The following is a 16,575-nucleotide window of genomic DNA, read 5'->3' as shown; positions in this document are numbered from 1 at the left end:
CGGCAGAAAGCACTGACTTAAAAATAAGAGAACAAGACCCAGGCTAATGACTAAGCTCATCCTACCCACCCACAGTAAGCACTTACCTTGAATAAAAATGTAAGATCTAGAAGAGACATATCATTCAAGGGAAGGATATAAGAAAAACAACTTATCTTAGGAGGAAGAGTCTACAGGTAAGAACTGTTAAGGGGAAATGGTGGAAAGCAAAGAGAGCAAGTAAGAGGAAGAAACGTTAAGTAGGGGAAAGTTAAAGTAACAATGACCTGAAGAAAAGGATTACACCAAGGAAAGCAATGAAGAACGAAGCATCAAGTACAGATCAGCACACATTCACTGATGCCCACACACAGCATCTGCTATGTGCCAGGCATGATGCTGAGCAACTGACAGGTAAAGATAAATAAGACATGGTCTTGATTTTTGAAGTGTTTAGTCTATGGGAGAAAAAATTAGTAAGAAAATGCCATCATACAAGAAGATGAGGGAAAAAAAGGTGGAAATAGGATGGAAACAGGAGGAGCTTCCAGGCTGGTGAACACATTGCTATGCTGGGAAAATGGAAAGTGGGTATGTCCTGGAAAGGGCATGAAAGTTCTGTGCCAACCACCCACCCAAATACCTCATCCTATGCATCTCTTTCATTTGGCTGTTCCTAAGTTGTATCCTTTATATAAACTGGTAAATAACCAAAACAAACAAACACACAAAAAACACTGTCACTTGTCTACCAAACTCAAGTTGTAGAAAGAAAAAAAAGCAAATGACTGAGGAGGGGCCACAAGGATAAAGATGGAATCAGGTCAGGTCAGGATGATTTCACGGAAATCAAACAAAACTAAATTTCAGAAATCTGAGTGTGTCCAACAGCTAAGGCCACACAATACCTGGTGCATATTTATATTAGATAACCTCTTAAGGAGCCCTCCAAACCTAAACATCTGTCTGCCTAAGGGTTTAAGACCAGTATGGTTTGTAACGCCCCTTTAGTTACCCCCGGGACAAGCCCATTTCAATTCTAATAAACAGTAAGAATTTAAGTTTAAATGAGCATAACATAACCATATCCCCACACTCCCAAACAAGATAAGACAACTAAAAGATGGTAGCCAATTATGTTTTGTAGCTGGCAATTTAAAAAAATTAAATCAGTTCACTAAAAGTGCTAAACAAGATTTCAACACAAAGTAAAGTATCTAAAAAGCTCCTAGAAAATGGAATTAAAATGGAACCTCAGCACTTACAATGTAACCTGCATAGTCTTCATTTTCAACGAAGGAATCATGAAGCCAGATAAATTCCTCATGTTGTCGAACAACAGAAAACTCATTTTGTTTAAAATTTGGCAATGAACTCTGCAAAGACAGAGATTCTCTCAAATAAAAATCAAAATTATATTTAAAAAGCTTTTAACAAGCATTTTATACCTTATTTTATTTAAAATACTCTTTTATGAAAGATTATCAGTGCTTTTACACTCTATTATGAAAACCCTGAGACACTGAGACAAAATTATCCTGGCATCTTTGAGAAAATAAGCTGACAGCCTCTTATTATACTGTACTTCTACCATTACTGAAAAGTTATCCTATAAATATATCAAACTCAACTATTCAAACAAAGAAAAATAGATCACAATCTGAAAATGTGCCTGAGAACTTGAATCTAAAAAGAAAATAATTTGTTAAAACAGCAATTTAACTGCAGGAATGTAACAAAATTGGAAATAACAAGAATGGTAAAAGATATTAAAAGTCTAGAGAAAATTAAATTTCTATCATGTTTAAGTTCTATGATTAATTCTCAAATGTTAATCTTTAAAAAGTACATTACCCTAAAACATTTTGTTAAAACAGCAGCAGTGAATTATAAACTAAACTACAATTTCTAATTATGTCCAAAACCAAAATTCTAGACAATATATTATTACATACGTAACATTAGCACAATAAATAACTAAAATAACACAAGTACAAAATCCCATTTACCTTTGTGTGAACGGTGAATTTTACTTTATCTCTCTCACTAAGAGCATCAGAAATGTCCACCTGCAGAGCAGCATCACTTTGAAGATCTACATTTATTGCTTTAAGCTAGAAAAAGAAAATAATACCTCAATGAAAATTCTGTAGGCTTTTATACAACTTCATTCTTCTCCCAGACAGTAAGACAATGCAAAAACAAAACTAAACTAAAATAACAAAAGAATCTTAAATTTGAAAAGTACTCAAGTTCATTTAATCTATCTATCTATCTCTATCTATCTACCTATCTATATATCTATCTTGGAGGAGGTGCTTTGGGTATGTTATTATCTTAACCAATTTTCATTCTATACCATTCAACTATGCTTTGCTTTGTATGAGTCAATGTGCTAACCAGGATTTATTAGTTTCACCCAAAAAGTAAACTATTTTCCAAAAAGATAGTTCTTTAAAAGTTCGTTTTAAAATTAAGGGATGTATCTACCTTTAAGAACAAGAAAAATAATAAAAAGAATACTGCCCAATCATTTAAACTCTATTGCTTATTTTAATTCAGGAATATACTATAAAACTATTAATGATAGTTAAATATATTACATACATGTATTATGTGTATGTAAAGTGCTAAGAGAAATGCTACCACAATAAATACTCAATAATTAACTCCTGTGATATGAATTAAATTTTACTCTATACCTTTAACATATTAGAATTAGGTATATCCTCTATTTAGTGCTTCTACTTACTCACCTATGAGAAGACTTCTCCACTTATAATTCTAATCATAATTCTACTTATTATTCTTAAATTTCATCCATTTTCCTTCCCTTTTAAACAAATAAACATTCTAACATTTTTGAGTAATTTGGAGATTTACAAAAGAAGCAAATACACTAAAAGATAAAATAAAGTCTTAGCCAGCTGCAAAGATATGAAATACTTAAAGTCTAACTAACTAGTCTGCTTCAAATACTCTAGTTGTAAAAGCCAGGACTGACTTTGGAATCTTACCTAGTCATTAGCGCTTCAAATTTCAACTACAATGTAAATGGAAAAAATGCTGGAAGCAAAACTGTTTACTCTGTGATCTCAATTATATTTTTAAAAAATGCATACATAAAAGGCTCATAGGAAATACAACAAAATTGCAGTGGATTTACTTCTTTATATATTCTTTTATTCTCCAAACTTTCCATGATATGCATGTATTACTTCTATAAATAGGAAAAAACTAAGCCTTGCTTTAAGAAATCTTGTGATTTACCAAAAGATGAATTTTGTGCAGTTTTTCATTAAATAGAGTTGTGTATTAGTAATGAAAGTAACATACTATTTCATTTTTGCGCTACTGGTTCTGTATTGAGTAGACATGTTTTCAAATAATAAATACCATTTATTACATACAATCTAACTTAAGAGTCAGAGAAGAAATTAATCACTATTTAAACTGCATGATACTATCCATGATTGCCTTTAACAAAAACTTTATTGATAACTTTAATAAGTTTACATTAAATTTTAATCAGTAACCATATTTTTAAAAGTTAATACTATAAACTTACATAAAAATTTAAAATGTTTTAAAAATTACTATTGTACTCAATGCTACATGTAGCCCATTGTCTGATAAAAGAAATGAAATTAAAGGTTGTCTTGAATTACAAAAAAGTTTTCTTTTTCATTTTCCAACTATCTTCATTGCTTCTGCAATACTGGAAACATTACAGAGTACTTTGTTCTTTGGTTTTCTTGCTTTAATTTAGTCTTATCAAGTCTTCAAACTGTCCTTCCTACCTCTTCTCTAACCCCTTACCTTAATTCTAAGTTAAGAAATCTGTTTCTTTATTTCTCTTTACTCACATTCAGGCCATTCTTAAGATGTTTATTGTGCTAGGCTGAATTATAGCTCCCCAAAAGACATCCACATCCAAATCCCTGTGGATGTTACCTTACCTGGTAAAAAAGATGGGGCAATTACCCCGGATTATCCAGGTGGGCCCTAAATACAATTACACGTATCTTTATAAGAGGGAGGCAGAGGGAGATTTGACACACACAAAAGAAGAGAAGGCAACTTAACTACGGAGGCAGAGATTAGAGTGGTAAAGCCACAAGCCAAGGATTGCAGGCAGCCACGAAAAAGCTGGAAGAGACAAGTAACTAATTCTTCGCTAGAGCCTCAGGGAGCATGGCCCTGCCAACACCTTGATTTCAGCTCAGTGATACTGATTTCAGACTTCTGGCCTGCAGAATTGCGAGAGAATAAAATTCTGTTGTATTAACCCATCAAGTTTGCGGTAATTTGTTACAGCAGCCACAGGAAACTAATAAATTTATCATATGATTTTTGGAATAATAACCTTGGCAGTTCTCCATTTCTTATGTTTTCACTGCCTAGTCTAGCATTTCTCAGACACAACTGATAAGACTCAACGTGGACGCTTGTTAAAAAATACAGAATCCGGGACATCCCCAGTGGTCCCGTGGTTAAGACTCCATGCTCCCAATTCAGGGGGCCCAGGTTCGATCCCTGGTCCGGGAACTAGATCCCACATGCATGCCACAACTAAAGATCCCATGTGCCACAACTAAGACCTGGTGCAGCCAGATAGATAAATAAATAAATAAATATTATAAAAAACAAAAAACCAGAATCCTATGCCCTATCACAGACGTATCAAAACAGAATCTTCAGAATGAGCTATACTGGAGGAACAGTAGCCTAGATTTTCTGGGTTGTCTTTGTCTTTACATTCTGTCAAAACTTTATCTCAACTGCTAATATTTTCTTTTTAATGATTATATAAAATATCTCTGCCAGATTTCACAACTCTAAGTACATTTTAATTTTCAGGTTTCTTTATTTTTTAACCATTGTGCTATCAATTTGGAAACACACCTTTCAGGATTTCTACATATGCACAGCCGTCATTTACTCTTCCAATTAAAGACTATTTTAAATTATTAAAATACTTCTCTGTCTTCCACTTTGTTATCCTTTTATACCAAAAACAGTTTCCCTTTTTTTGCTTTGCTTTTGTCTGATAGTAAAACACTTGGCTTTTTAAAACTGTAACTCATCGATAAAAAATATTCCTGGGACGTCCCTGGTGGCACAGTGGTTAAGAATCCGCCTGCCAATGCAGGGACACAGGTTCGAGCCTTGGTCCAGGAAGATCCCACACACCACGAAGCAACCAAGCCCATGCACCACAACTACTGAGACTGCACTCTAGAGCCCACGAGCCACAACTACTGAGCCCGTGTGCCACAAGTACTGAAGCCCGCGAGCCTAGAGCCTGTGCTCCTCAACAAGAGAAGCCACTGCAATGAGAAGCTTGCACACCTCAACGAAGAGTAGGCCCCACTCGCTGCAACCAGAAAGCCCACTAGCAGCAACGAAGACCCAATGCAGCCAAAAAAAAAAATCCTATATTATACATTTACCACTTTTGATCTTGTACTTTATTTTTTAACATATAGTTTACATATAATGAAATGCAGGTTTTAAGTATATAGTTTAAAGAGTTTTAATAAATATGTAGGTTACAGCCCTGTAATCATCACCATAATTAAGATACGGAACACTTTCATCAGCTCCAGAAGCTCCCTCCTTTGCTTTTATTCCTCTACTTCTTACTTTCTAACTCTTTGATAAATTCTCTCTTGTATGCCTTATTAAAGCATCCTATATAATAGCCTTAACAGCTATTAATTCAGTCTACCATTTGCCTTTTTCATTCTTTTAACAACTGAGTTCTAGAACTGCTCTTGGGAAAATGTACATGAATCACAAATGTGGTCACAGCAAAATGCTGATCGTAACATTCTGATTCATTTTATCTACATCTCATAGTAAGTTTACCTAAATATTAGCAGAAGCATTCATTTTGGTATTGCATGTTCCTATGGTCAGTTCCTATATACACTTCACACCTCAAATAATTTTTTTCCATTTCCTGAGCCTACGGAGAAGGATTACTTTGTTTGATCATAAGATTTGTTTCACACACAAGGGCTTGCCAGCCAATAACATTATCCCCCACATCAATATAAAACTTTCACTGAAAGATAATCTGGATGGATAAACAAGGTATAGCACAGGGAACTAACTGTATTCAACATCCTGTTATAAACCATAATGGAAAAGAATATATATAAAAAAAAGAATGTCTATATATGTATAACTGAGTCACTCTGTCGTAGAGACTGGCACAACATTGTAAACTGACTATACGTCAATAAAAAATAAAATTAAATTTAAAAAAGAGAAAGATAACCTGCTATCATATTTCATCAATTTCAGATGCATGTTTTCCACATTTTAATGTATCTGAAATAGGGATGCCTTGCAATTGATGACAAATTACAAACTGTAATTGGCCATGTTTTCTTTCTTAGTGGTACATAAAAGAAAATATATCTTCCGATCAATTGCACCTTAGACTTAATAAAATATTATACTGTAAATTTAGTGGGGTTTTTTTTTTTTTTTTGCCACACCATGCAGCTTGTGGGATCTTAGTTCCTGAACCAGGGATGGAACCCAGGCCCCCTGCAGTGGAATCACGGAATCCTAACCTCTGGACGCCAGGGAATTCCCATAAATTTAGTGTTAATTACATAAAATGTACACAGATTTTCCTGGTGGATTTTCCTCATTTAGAGAAGAGTCAATAATTTTAGACAGTTTTTATTAAGGGGAAGAGTCAAAGCAAACAACTTGTGATTCATCAACATTTAATTAACTTTGTGCAACTAGTGAGGTCAGTTTGAGGAAATTCTAATTAGACTACATTCCCTAGTTTAATCCTTATCTGGGCCAATAATAAACTTTGTACTTTCTTTGGTCAAAGACTGACTAGGTTAAACACTTGTGTCCTGGTCAAGAAACAGCCCAGGCAGAGAAAATGGATTAAGCAACACAAATACACAATCCTTAGGGAAATAATTTAAAGGCATTGCCCTACTGCTGACAGATTAATTCTTCACATACAATTACTTAGTAAAGAAGACATTCACTACCAGTTTACTACACTGATGTGTTTACACATTAAAGTATCTACCTTATGACACTCTTAAAAAATTAACTGTTAATCTTTTGCCAGAAAAGTACATGTAAAGAGATAGATGGATGGATGGAGGAAGGAAGAAGGAAAATAACTGATTATTACAACAGCCTCCCAACTGGTCTCTTGCTTCTGCCCTTTTCCCTCTTCAATCTATATTCCTTATAGAGCCACTGGAATGATCCAACTAAACTAGAAATCACTGCTCAAAACATCAGGGGTTCCAACTTGGAGAAAAACCTAGTCCTTACAGTGGTCCCCCAGGCCCTATTCTTCTGGCTCACTGCAGCCCTGAAAGAAAGGTGTGAACCACAACAGGGCTAAGAAACTATTTCTAGGGAATTATAAGCACAATCAGTGAGGTGGACAGAAATTCTGTTAAGTTCACTAATTCAGGCCAAAATTTACATCTATTTTACTCCTAGTCCAGTTATGATTTAAAAAAAAATTTATTGCAGTACAGTTGATTTACAACCAGTTATGATTTTCAAAGTCCTATAATAAATTATTTCCATTATTATACACTGTATACTCAGCAGTCAAATCAATGGTTGATTATACATATACTTTCTGGAAACTAGATTTCCTTTCATCCGCCATACCAGAAATAACAACACATTACTAGAGTCACATGATGTCATTCCAATGCCTTTCTCGTGGGTCTTCTCAATTCCTACTGTTCTTTTGTCATACCTGGCTTGCAAATTCAATCATCGACTTTCTTTGCTTTTTGAGCTGAGTGTGGCTAGAGAAAAGTCACCACTGTTTGTACTTGTCCACTACAAATTATTGGTCTCCAAACTGCATTAGATTCTTAAAACCATTCAACAGACCTAGGCTGATCTGCTCAGCTCCCTTTCTGATTCCCTGAGCAGCCTATTCCAAACCTTTACTATCTCAAACCTCTACCACATCTCTACCCCTACACTCAACAGGTGACCCTACCTCCCACATCCCCAAGAAATAAACACTAGCAGCTGTTTTCCCCTCAGATCCATCAATAAACCTTTCTATAAATAGATCTGGACTCTCCATCTTCTCAGCATTCTCAGAAGTGATGTCCTAAGGAGAGCTGAGCTTTTTGGCTACCTGAGCATGTAATCTTCTTGTCTGCTCTAGGACCTGCTCATACACTGCTCTTCTAGTCAAATTAGCCCTGGTCTCACAAAACCTCCGCCCAGTGAGGACCTAATTTTCAAATCCAATACTTTGCACTCTTCTTGATCTCTTTTCAGTATTTTGCCTCAATGATTATTCAGACCATTTCCTTAAAACTCTCTCAACTTCTGGAGTTCTTCTCATCCTCATCCCACCCATCTTGGCCCCATCAATGAATCTATTTCTTCCCCTTGGCCTGTGAATGCTGTTCACCCCTGGGTACTATCTAGCCTTGGCAATCTCAGCCATTCTTCACTAATAACTCCTAAATTTATACCTTCAACTCACATCTCTTATTCTAAGTCCCCAATCACAATTTCAAGTTACCAACTAGACATATCCACTTGGATGTATTTACTTATTAAACAACTGAGTGTCTTCAAGGTGCCAACCACTGTCAGAAGTGCTAGGGATACAGCAATGAAAGGACACAATCTTCACCCTTTCAGATCTTACTTTCTAGTTCACGGCAGGGAAGGGATTAGACACTTCACAGGCACTTCAAATCCAACATATCTGAAAACCAAACTTATTATCTACTTTCTAACTCTACTCTTCTCTCCTATATTTCTCATCTCCTTCTCCTCTGCCCAACCCATGTATTTATTCAGCCACTATACCCTGTTCATTCTACCTCCTAAACATCTCTTTGCTATGTCCCCTCCTTCATCCCTTCTTCCACTGCCTTAGTTCTACCTTCAACATTTCTCATCTGGACTGCCGCAACAGCCTGGTAACTGGTTTCTCTGCTTTCTGCAAAGAAGAAGCAATTCACCTTCCACATCAGAGCCATCTACAGTGCTGTTTTCATCTGGGCATATGTCCTTCCCAGCTTAAGATCCCTCAGGACTTCCCACTGGCTGGCTTCTTTATCATTATGCACTTTATCTGTTCTACTCGTATCTACTCTTGCTTTCAGGAGGAATAAGTGCTCCAGGTGGAACCAAATGACCTACCTACACGTGCTACCCTCTCTGCTGGCAAGCGTTCCCCTTCCCCAGAAGCCTACACAATTCCCGATCAACATTTAAGGCTTAGCCCCTTTAGGCAACAGCAGGACCTATAGCTAGACTCTCCGATTTTAACAACCCAGGACCTATAGCTAGACTCTCTGAGTTTGAACCCAGCTTATACTGGCTGTATGAACCTGGGCAAGTTATTTAATCTCTCTGAACCTTACTTTTCCTTTCCAAAGCAGAAATAATGGTAGCAGTTACTTCGCAGGGATTTGAGAATTGAGTTAATATATGGAAAGTCCCTGGCATGCAGAAAATGCTTCATCAGTGTGAAGCTATCATCATGTCTTCACTCTCCTTCACACTCCCACAGCACTTTACCATAAGCCCCTCACCACACTGCTGTGGTCCCAGGGCAGGAACTTTCTCTTCTTCCTCTGCCAACATTCATCTCATCCTCTGCCAACAAAATCTATGTCACATTTTTATCTGAAATAACTATCAATAAACATGGAATGTGTTCAAGCTAAATGCTGAGTAGGTACAAAAGAAAATGCAAACATCTGGGCCAAGTCTTAAAAGACAAGTCAAATTTCATGTGAAAAAAAAAGCTGAGGGGAAAAAAACACTCCACAACATTGAGAAGCATGCATACAACAGACATTAAAGTGCAGAAGTGCTTGGGCAATGACAAGTAGACTAGACTACGCCTACAGAGTGAGTGTGTGAGTGTGTGTGGGGTGTGTGGGTGGGTGCCTATAGGCCTATAGTGTGTGTGTGTGTGTGTGTGTGTATGGGGTGGGGGGAGGGACGGCAGCATCTTGAGAAATGAAGTCAGCCAGAAAGGGTTATGAATGGTGCTCAATGCTAGCATAAGGAGTTCGGACTTTACTGCAAAAAGAACTGGATCTACGTAAGTCCTTGACTACGGGTGTCATATGATTTAATCATTTCAGTTAAGTAACTAGCAGTCATGTGAAGCATGACTGGAAAACAGAGAGATTGGAGACAGAGACCAATGACAGAAACTGCTACAACCCAGGCAAGAGACAGCAGGGACCTTAACTGGGGCCATGTAAATGAAAGATGGGCTAAACAGCATTTCTGAGGTGAAATTATCTGGCCTCAGTGACTGTTCTGGAATGGGGATGAAGGATATGATTCAGGGGCTTCTTGCTTGCAGGACTGGAAGTGATGGCATTAATGAAGATAAGGAATACAGAGGGAGGAGCAAGGCTAGGAGTCCCGGAGAGGTGCTGTTCCTCCACCTGAAGTCACTCTGAAAACAATACACATATTATTTAGAATTCAAATCAAATGCTAAGAGAATTATGCCATCATGCTGGCACCTGCTGCTCTATTTAACAAGCACATCAGAGCAAAATGTGTCCAGTTCAAAGGGCTCATTTGTTTACTAAATAATATGTTACTGTCCTTCCTTTGGGAAAGAAAAAATAGCCTATTATGTAGAGGTGTAACTGAAGAGATCAAAAAGTGGCCAATAATTTTCAATATTGTATATTCTTAGTTTGCTTTTTAAGTTTCTCACAAAACTGTATCTTCTTAAGGCTGTAAGGTTCTCTTCTGTTCCAAATAACATAATGAAAATTTAAGGCTGCTTAAAAATGTATTTAAAAATGCTGTCTTTAACTTTGCTTACCTGCTACTTTGAATGAAATGCTTATTATTTTTGAATCTGTGACATCCCCCCTACAATTTGCATCAAATATGTACTTCATGCTTTTGCTCTATCAAGACTTTTAAAAGGCTGAACAAGACAGTCTAAACTAAAAGTGCAATGCCTACAAGTTCTCATCTATTTATGGCCATCTACTTCTATCAGGGCAAACACAATATAAGGAAATTTATACCCGCCTGAAATCTCTGTTCCTGAAATGAGGAAACAGCAGGATAACTTTGCACAGCCATAATCAAATTTCAGCATACAACGGAATCTTCTTGGCTGTTAACAAAGTAGTTACCTGTCCTCCCCACCGCAAGAGATTGATTTACTAGAGGATGGGCCCAGAAACTTTTGACTTTAGTTTTTCAAACACCCCAGGTGATTCTGATGCAAGTGTTTCAATGCGACTTTGAGAAATATGTGCACTGGCTTTGATGTCAGCAACATGGTTGAAAGTCCACCTCTCCCACTCACTGACTGTATGACTTCACACTACTTACTTAGTTTCTCTGAGGTTCGGATTTCTCATCTGTGAAACCGGGATACTAAAGGCTTCACAAGGATGATGACAGGATATAAAGAAAAGATGCTGATACAGTACTAACACGGGGTCCAGCTATGACTATAACTATGATCCACCCAGTTCCACAGGACAAAAATAAGGAAGAACTGGACATGTAGACATATTCACCATGACATTCTAAACACTTTCAAATTCATGGTAATTTTTTTTTCCATCTTCATATTAAAATTTTCATCCACAAGATTCTGTAAGAACCTCCTGGTCACACATGCTCTTTGTCTCCCTCTCCCTTTAATTTATAATACATGGAAAAAGTTTTTGGACACATGACTTAAGTGGTTCCAGTTCCATAAGCAAATCTCATCAAAGGCACACAGCCTGGAACACAAATATTCACCAGAAAATACTCTACTTTTCACATACACATAAGTACTCAAAAAATTCATAGTTTTAGTGAACATTAGTCAGATTTTACAAGCGAGGAAATCTTGTTTGCTTTTCCTGGTAGACCACAAAAATAATACATAAAGTTGTTATCTAAATAAAGAAGGCCATATGCTTTATATTTAGAAAAATCAGTCTGTGTTATAATCAATTCTCATTTCACTAAAGAACTGTGCTGGTTACCAGTATTTTAAAATCCAGAATATGATTTATAAGTGGTTATCTAACTCCATTATCTTACCCCAGAAGATACAGATACATTCACAAGCACTTTGTCTTAAAATTATTAGAAAAAAAAACAAAACATTCATTAGAACTTAAAACTTTAAGAAATAACCATAAATCCTACGTGATGCTTTCACACTAACTAGAAATTCTAAATGATGCTTTTGTGTAAACTGAGAAATTTATTAATTCATCGTTTATAAAAGTATGCAGCACCCTCTGCATCTTTCTCACCATTTTAAAGCTTTATAAAAGTCATCAGGTAACACTAACTACTTATCTATTATTCAAAAAAACAAGAATAACATCCTATAAGAATATTTTATCGCCTGCCAAAAAGCGACTAACAGACATGTCTCTCACATTGTCTAAGATAAATAAGTACAAGCAAAACGGAAAACTAAAGTGCAGGCTGTTAAATGTGAAGGAACCTTGGAAGGCTGCTGAGCTGCCATCATCATGTATCAGTATTTTTCAAGTGCTCACTTGTGCAAGGCACTATACAGATTACCACCCTTCGGCCAAGGTAAATGCGGGGAGAGAGTGGGAGGGAGGAATCATAGCCCTGAAGGCGCTTTCCGAAGTGAAATGCAATTTGCCTCAAATCACCATCAAGGGACCTCTGCAAAAGATATACTTTTTGGACATTTGGAAAAGTAAAGGTACTGTGGGCTACCAGCACTTTGCAAAATCTGGCAGGATACTGCAGAAGAGTTAAGATTCGGCGACTGTAAAATCCTTTGCAAAAGGGTAATTTAGAACAAGCCTGTACTATAACGTTTTAGAGAGAGAGAAGGGTGGGCGGGGGCGGGTTCGAGAGGTCCCCAAGGGGAAATTGAGAGTGACGGCAGGAAGGTCTGACAATGGGTTTTCATAGCCCCCAACCTGGGCGGGTGGTGTCCAGCTCCAGCCTCCACCTCCACTCCCCCACCTGCACCTGGACCAGGCGACGGAGGAGGTCCACGGGAGGGTCGGAGCCAGGGCAGGGGACAAGAGCGGCCACGGGTCCCCGGGAAATCAGAACCGAACGGCCCCAAGGGAGGAAGGGCTACAGGAGGGCGGGGCGCTGTGCGGCGAGGAAATCGAAAGGAGGCCGGCGGGGAGGGGGTGCCGCGCGGCCGGGGACCCCCCCCCCGTACCACACCCCAGGGCCAAGGTCGGGGAGGGACGGTCCCGCGAGCCAGAAGGAGGCAGAACTTACTCCGCGGTCCTCCTCTGAGAGGAAGTCGGGGCCGTCGTCCAGGCCTTCCTGCGGGGTAGCGGGGCCCGGCGCGCCGGGGGAGAGGATGGAGTGGGAGAGACACAAAGGGAGACATTAGTGCCAGGCCGGCGCGGCCCCCGCGCCCGCCCCGCGCCCGCCGACCCCACCGCGCGCCCGGGACTCGGCGTCGCGAACACCCACCATCATGGCTGCTCCGCGGCGAGGGCCAGCGCAGGCGCGCACCGCACCGCGGGCCGGAGGGAGCCGGCGGCAGCGGGCAGGCGGGGCGGGGCCGGCGGCGGGGCCTCGAAGCAGCCCCGCCCCGCCCGCCCCGACGCGGGGGGCCGGGGTCCCAGAGAGCGGAAGGAGAAAGGCGGTGCCCTCCGCCCCAGGTCGCAGCACGGGAGGCCGGCAGGGCCCGGAGGCCCAGACTCGCGAGTCTGGGGTCAGCTCTGGGCTGGTCGGCTCTGATTCGGGAAGGGCCAAAGGCCACCCGGGGAGCTGTGCAGTTCCCGTTCCCTGAGGGCCGCCGCGAAAAGCCAGGCGGGCGCTCTCCCGAAGCCACGGCAAATCATCTAGTCTTTGTATGGTGCCACACGATAATTCATCGCAATTAATATTAGTAATCATAGTTAACATTTTGCCCGTAGAAGTTATGGGAACCAAGGCCCTTTACACAGTCATCCGTCAGGGGTTGTACTCAAGCTTTTACTGCTGGCGAGGTAGTAACTATCTCAGGGTTGGGGCGCTAAGGGTTGAGTACTGTATAAATGAGCTGTTCACAGCACAAGAGTATTCCTTTCCTTTATACCAAGACATGTCCCCAGACCTACTCTGTTCAGTTCTGTAGCACCGCACGTGTGTCCACAGGCACTTGAAACAAGGCAAAATCATTCCTTACCTCTGCCCACCTTCTATTACACACACACGCACACACACGAACAAGCAATCCTGTGCTTCCATTCAGTTAATGGCATAAGCAACTTGAGATGTTCAGGCCAGAAACCTCAAAGTCCCATTCAAGTCCTTCCTTCCTCTCCCTCACTCGTTACACCATTTAGAAGCCAAATCCTATTACCTCTATAATTGATTATCTGCCGTTACCTCTTAAATTGGTCTCATTCCTCCTCCCACCCCCTTCCACAGCAATTACCCTCAGCATCTCTTGTTTGGCCCATTTTTTGTTTGTTTGTTTTTTCTTTGTTTTTAATATTTACTTACTTAACTGCAACTGGGTCTTAGTTATGGCAGGGGGAAGGCAGGGGGAATCTTCCTTGCGTCATGCGGGATCTTTTGTTGCTCACTGGCTTGTCTCTAGTTGTCATGGGGTGGGGGGGTGGGGTCCTCCAGAGCACGCAGACTCAGTAGTTGCCTCCCAGGGGCTTAGCTGCCCCACTGCATGTGGGAATCTTAGTTCCACCACCAGGGATGGAACTCGGGGTCCCTTGCATTAGAAGAGGGATTCTTAACCACTGGACCACCAGGGAAGTCCCTGGCCCATTTTTTTTAAATGATTTTTAAAAATTGAAGTAGAGTTAATTTACAATGCTGTGTTAGTTCCAGGTTTACAGCAAAGTGATTCAGATATATAGATAGATAGCTATTCTTTCTATCTATATTTATATCTATATATTCTTTTTCAGATTCTTTTCCATTATAGGTTTTTACAAGATATTGAATATAGTTCCCTGTGCTATACAGTAGGTCCTTGTTGTTTATCTATTTTACATATAGTAGTGTTTATATGTTAATGCCAAACTCCTAATTTATCTTCCCCCACCCTTCTCTGGCCCTTTGCAATACTCTCATAATTTTTCTTATTTCCATCTCTCTTTTACCATTCTATACATTGCTGACCTGGGAGTTTATGCTACAACAAAATTCTCTAAAGGAGATTGCTGAACTCCATTGTTTCCAGGGTGTACTGTATCATTAGGATGCTTTTAGTTGAAGGTTAACAGAAACCACCAATTCAAATAAACTCGAGCAGTAAAGAAATTTATTATCTCACAACAAAAAATGAAGACATAAGGAGTTTCTGGGCGTAGTATAATCGGTAGCTTAATGGTGCCATCAAGGACCTAAATGCCTTCCAACTCTCCACTTTGCCATCTTCAGTAACAACCTCGTTCTAAGACTACTTCTCTTCATGGTCCAAGATGACTGCGGCAGTTTTCGGTTTCACATCCTGAAGGAATAACAACAACCAAAAGCAGAAAAGAATTTGCTCAGAAGACCCCTCCCTTTTGTAGGCCTCTCATATCTCCCAAATAGAATTGGGCCACATGCCCACCCATAAAGGGGATGGGTATGACTATGATTGTCAGAGTCTTACCCTTAGGCCAATCAGGAATTACCTCTAGGATGGGGACTGGGGCTAGCCTCCCAAATCACAAGACTTCTTAGAAGAACGTGGGTACCTGAATAAAATTAGAGCTTCCAGGAAGGAGAGAAAGAGAAGTGGATGCGGGATAGAAAGCTATAAGTGCTATTGTATAATAATAAAATAATATTGTATAATAGCAGTCAACAAAGCAATCAACAAAGGCATGTTCTCTGACACTGCTCAAATCTGTTAGTTTCAAAGGTAGCTCTGAAAAAATGAATCACTTATAATACACTACTTGGAGATAATCACTTCATATTTTGGCAAATGTCCTTTTAAATGTTTTCCCATGCATTTTTATTTACCTAATCAAGACTTTTTCTAATATTATATCATATTATTAAGTATATTTCTATTCTTCAGCATGAATTTTAATAACTATAATATTCAATCAACTAGATGTACATATCAACGTATTTAACCAATATCCATTGTTTGAAATTGACATTGTTTATACTTCGGTTTGTTATTTTAAAAAAAATTAGTGTAAAGCACATCCTAGTAGATAAATCTTTTAAAATATCCCTGATTATTTTTTATATGTGTGATTATTAAGTCAAAAGTTTAAAATACACATTCCCAAATTACTCTCTAGAAATGGTATACTAATTTACATTGCCACCAACATTGTATAAAGTCCCTCATACTGCCTTCCTACATGGGCATTCTATATCTAGCACAGTGCCTGCCACATAGCAGGCATGAAAGAAAACATTTATTGAACAATTTATTTACAAGATAAGAATGAAATCTCACTGTTTTAACATGTGTTTCTTGAAAGACTAGTGACTTTGAACTTTTGTTTGTTCATTAATTTGATATTTTTATTTCTTCTCTTGTGAATTACATATTTCTGTTCTTAGCCTATATTTTTACTATTGCTTTTGAAAGCTCTTTATTAAGGGTAAAAGCCCTTTATTAAGGATGATAAAGATATATTTTAA

General features: G+C 38.9%; 1 protein-coding gene and 1 long non-coding RNA gene across 4 annotated transcripts in view; both read right to left on the bottom strand.

Moving 5' to 3' along the window:
* SNX6 (sorting nexin 6) overlaps positions 1–13,532 on the bottom strand; it is a 59,193-nt gene extending 45,661 nt beyond the window's left edge. The window contains exons 1-4 of one of the 3 annotated variants that reach the window (XM_057721561.1): positions 13,447–13,532; positions 13,246–13,293; positions 1,989–2,093; positions 1,245–1,355 (exon numbers count right to left, since the gene is read on the bottom strand). In XM_057721561.1, coding sequence (XP_057577544.1) covers positions 1,245–1,355; positions 1,989–2,093; positions 13,246–13,293; positions 13,447–13,452 — 270 coding nt within the window. In that variant the 5' untranslated portion in view covers positions 13,453–13,532. The other 2 variants (XM_057721562.1, XM_057721563.1) reach the window with 2 other exon arrangements.
* Positions 13,533–15,241: 1,709 nt separating this feature from the next.
* The window catches only part of LOC130845479 (uncharacterized), a 51,776-nt gene continuing 50,442 nt past the window's right edge, over positions 15,242–16,575 (bottom strand). The window contains exons 4-5 of the long non-coding RNA XR_009051409.1: positions 15,603–15,681; positions 15,242–15,433 (exon numbers count right to left, since the gene is read on the bottom strand). This is a non-coding gene — a long non-coding RNA (uncharacterized LOC130845479). The remainder of the gene's footprint in view (positions 15,434–15,602; positions 15,682–16,575) is intronic.

Source organism: Hippopotamus amphibius, chromosome 2, assembly GCF_030028045.1.
Source record: "Hippopotamus amphibius kiboko isolate mHipAmp2 chromosome 2, mHipAmp2.hap2, whole genome shotgun sequence".
In the NCBI taxonomy this organism is placed as follows: Eukaryota; Metazoa; Chordata; class Mammalia; order Artiodactyla; family Hippopotamidae; genus Hippopotamus; species Hippopotamus amphibius.
Note: the sequence above shows the minus strand (reverse complement) of the source record. Positions and strands in the feature narration are given on the sequence as shown.